Genomic DNA, 3,626 nt, shown 5'->3' on the forward strand with positions numbered 1-3,626 from the left:
AAAATACTGTAAATCATTTTGTTTATCTTTGTAAATGGTGATTCTTGTTGAATTTTTTTTTTTTTTTTGTAAAAATGTCTCATCTTTGTCCGGATTCTCCAACTCGTTTCATTAGGTATGATCAAAATTTTCGGTACATTACCTCTTACACATTTACCTTCATAACTCGTATCACACGATCATTTATTGATTTTTTTCTCGAGGTCTGAGACACACCATATCAGGGATTTATTCTTCTGAATAAATTGTCCACAGGTTTGACTGAACGTTATTGGAATTTCCGTAATTCGAAAAAAAAATTGAGCTGAATTATTCGTAGCAAAATTCCGAAAACGTGATATTAAAATAATGAAGGAGCGATCACAAATGGCAAAAGCGAGTAAGATCAAAAATTTTCCGTACGCTTTATCGTAAAAAAATAAAGTAAATTGAAAATAATAAAAATATCACATTCTAAGTAAAATTTATTAACCAGAAATTTATTATTCCTTCGAAAATAGACTTGACGTGATCAACTTTCACTTGTCAGACCTGACACTCGAATTAGAAACGATACTGCGGGACAGGCGAAGCCAAATGCCACCGATAGGCTGAAGAAATCCAGCCTTATGATTAAGTTGTAACGGGTGTTTTGATTTCTCGCACAAAGAAATCTCGAAATTGTCTATCAGTTGAAAAATTGACAGCTTCACCTGCTGCTCGGCGAACCGAAGACCTGACAAGAAGTAATCACCTTATCGATAACTTTTATTGCTAGTTTGCCTGTCAGTTAAATTGACAATGAGATTGAAAATGTTAAATGAATTGAAGCAATGATTACCAATGCATATTCTGGGACCCCCTCCAAAGGGCAAATAGGTGAAAGGCGATCGCTGGCTCTTCCGCTTCTCGGCGAATCTTTCAGGGTCGAATTTCTGCGGATCGGGATAGTACTCTGGGTCGTGATGGAGAGCGTAGATGGGCACGACGCATCCCGTTCCCTCGGGCAGTACGACGTCGGTGTCGGGTATGCGGTAGGGTTTAACGGAGGTCCTGACGAGGATCGGAAGCGGTGGATACTTCCTCAGGGTCTCTAAGACCGCAGAAAAGGGGGTCAAGTTAAGCCGCGAGTACCGCAGAGTACGAAAATTGGGGCATGGCTCGTACCCTGAAATACCATGTCCAGATACTTCATGTCCCTCAATCCATCCCAGGTGATATCTCCGTCCATTTTCGCCTTGGTACGTCGCACCTCGTCGCGCAGACGATCCTGGAGATTTTTATTCGCGGCCAATTCGTGAAGACAAAAACTTAGAGTCGAAGAACTGGTCTCGAAGCCGGCACCGAAGAAAATGAAGGCCTGAGCTGCGAGAAGCTCGTCGTTGAACTCTGAAAGTACGGATAACGAAGTGCAGCCAGAAGTTAAGACGTCTCGCTCTTTGATTCGGACTCACCGATATCGTCTTCGTCGATCGGTTCCTCGGTGTTTTTGAGGTCCCTCAGAAGGTCCATGAAATCGTTTCGCCGTTCGTTTTTCTCCTCACGGTACTTGAAGTTGGCCTTTGTCAGGGAGATGAAGAACTCCGTGACCTCGCGGGTCCTCGTCGAAAGTTTAAGTAGCCTGAAGAGCCAGGGAAAGTGGAGCTGCACGGTTTTGCAGATGGTCTTGATTCGGGACGAGGGGAATATCTTTTTCCCTATCTCGCGGAATATCGAGTTCTCGTCCCTCAGCGAGTTCATCTGTATTCCGAATATGCAGGAACCTATAACGTCCGTCGAGTACTTGGCGCTCAATTCTCTGACCTCGACCATCTGGTCCGTCGTTGTGACGCGGTTCAAGTGATCCATGAACTCCCTGCTGCACTCGAGTAGCAGATTTTGCATCAGCTTGAGCTTTCCCGAGGTGAACGTTGGCGTCAGCTTGCTTCGAACCACCTTCCACTTCTTTCCATCGAGGTTGACCAAGTTCGCCGCCAACGGGTCGACGTCCAGGTTCACGGTCACGCCGCGACTCGACCATGTCGCGAAATCCCTCACCAGTATGTCCTGGATCAAGTCAGGTGACAGGACGACCAATTCGGGAGAATAGAACTCCCAGATTCCGGCAAATCTCTGGCCCTTCGACTCCTTGTACAAGTCCAGAAGCAACTCGGGAAGGGCCAACTTACCGGCTTGGAAGTCTCCCAGGCTGCCGAAGAACCAGTGCGGTTTCCGGCAGTGAACGCCTCGCCTTGACCAGAATGAAAACTGGCTTTTGACGTAGAAGAAGACCGCGGTTATCAGCCCCGTAAATAAGAACAAAGTCCACGTGTAGAAGCTCCACATTATCGTTTATCAATTAGTTTTCAACGCGAGGTGTTCCGATGTACAAATTGCACGACTTGCGCTATCGAACTAGATAGACTAAAATTGTCGCAGCCACTCGCTGTAGGTGCTATTTGAATCAGACTTTTTTATCATCAGAGAATTTTTATCACATCAAAGATTTAGAAAACATTCCTAATCTTAGTAAGAAATGATGCAATGATAGTGATTTATTTATAGAGATAGCGAACTTTGTTATATAATTGTGTAAACCGTACTCCTGAACCGAATTCTTCGCTTTCGTTTCGTCGTGGCGGATCCGCATATTCTTGCCAATTTCCATATTCTCCCGTCTGGACCTTGAAAATATGAGCCTGCGAGTCTCACGAGATGCAAAATTATGCCCCGGGTGAGGATCGAACTCACGACCTTACGACTTACGCGCTGCCTACTGCGCTACCGAGGCTTGTGCCGAAAATAAATTCACTCACCCAAAGGAACCTCTGTGTCTTTGGCATGCGATCAGTGTTTCATTACGTTGCCGTAGTCTTTGCTGAAGAATCCCCGAAGAATTCGTAGCCACGGACGAGGACTAACTCTCGGGATCAACTCTCCCGTGAAATTAAAACGCACTTTGTAATCGAATCGAGAAAGTATATCCGACACCGACTTGTAGTAGGATTCGAATACGTTACATTGAGAGAAATTTTTACTTCCCGTTATCGCTCAGTCCTTAACTATTTTCATTTTTTACCACAATCGAAAAATATAGTTCCGGGTAGAAAATGAAAATTAGTTTTCTAGCTGTTGTCGGAAAGTCTGGTATCCGTTACTATTCTTTCTCATTACGATCGCTGTTACTAGATTTTCTTACAACTGTTGCGAAAATTTAATGCTTGTGCAACGATAAATTCACGTTAAAGCCTTGTTTAACTAAAAAAGTAGAGTAGAGCTCATACACTGATTTTCCGTTGCAATTACCAAAAAAGGATCGACTATAGCGCAAAATGGTTACGCGTACCTCGTTTTTCGTTATTCCAACGATATTCGAACAGATTTTTTAACGATACCTGTTTTACTGAATTCTTCTAGTTACTGTAACAAATGAAATTTTTCTCAGTGTATAAACAAGCTACCGAATCAAGTAGGATTTCATGGGACGTGAATAAGCGTCTTTAACGGATCGTCAAAAATATATTTCACGACAAGCGAAATGTCGTAAACACCCTACCGATTATAATAAGCCGTTGAGAATCTTCATCGAGAATTTCATCTATGCTTCCGTATGCACGTATACGCTGTTACTATCATTATTATTATTATAAACACCTCTTATACCTGTC

General features: G+C 43.3%; 1 protein-coding gene across 1 annotated transcript; it reads right to left on the reverse strand.

The window, feature by feature from the left end:
* Positions 1 to 458: 458 nt before the first annotated feature.
* On the reverse strand, positions 459 to 2,467 carry LOC124219085 (probable cytochrome P450 6a13). Its single transcript, XM_046626230.2, has 4 exons — positions 1,434 to 2,467; positions 1,147 to 1,368; positions 821 to 1,072; positions 459 to 715 (listed from the first exon to the last, which is right to left on the reverse strand). The coding sequence occupies exons 1-4, from the start codon at positions 2,302 to 2,304 to the stop codon at positions 519 to 521; spliced, it is 1,542 nt and encodes a 513-aa protein (XP_046482186.1). The 5' UTR covers positions 2,305 to 2,467; the 3' UTR covers positions 459 to 518.
* Between the last annotated feature and the right edge of the window lie 1,159 nt (positions 2,468 to 3,626).

This window comes from Neodiprion pinetum, chromosome 5, assembly GCF_021155775.2.
Source record: "Neodiprion pinetum isolate iyNeoPine1 chromosome 5, iyNeoPine1.2, whole genome shotgun sequence".
NCBI lineage: Eukaryota > Metazoa > Arthropoda > Insecta > Hymenoptera > Diprionidae > Neodiprion > Neodiprion pinetum.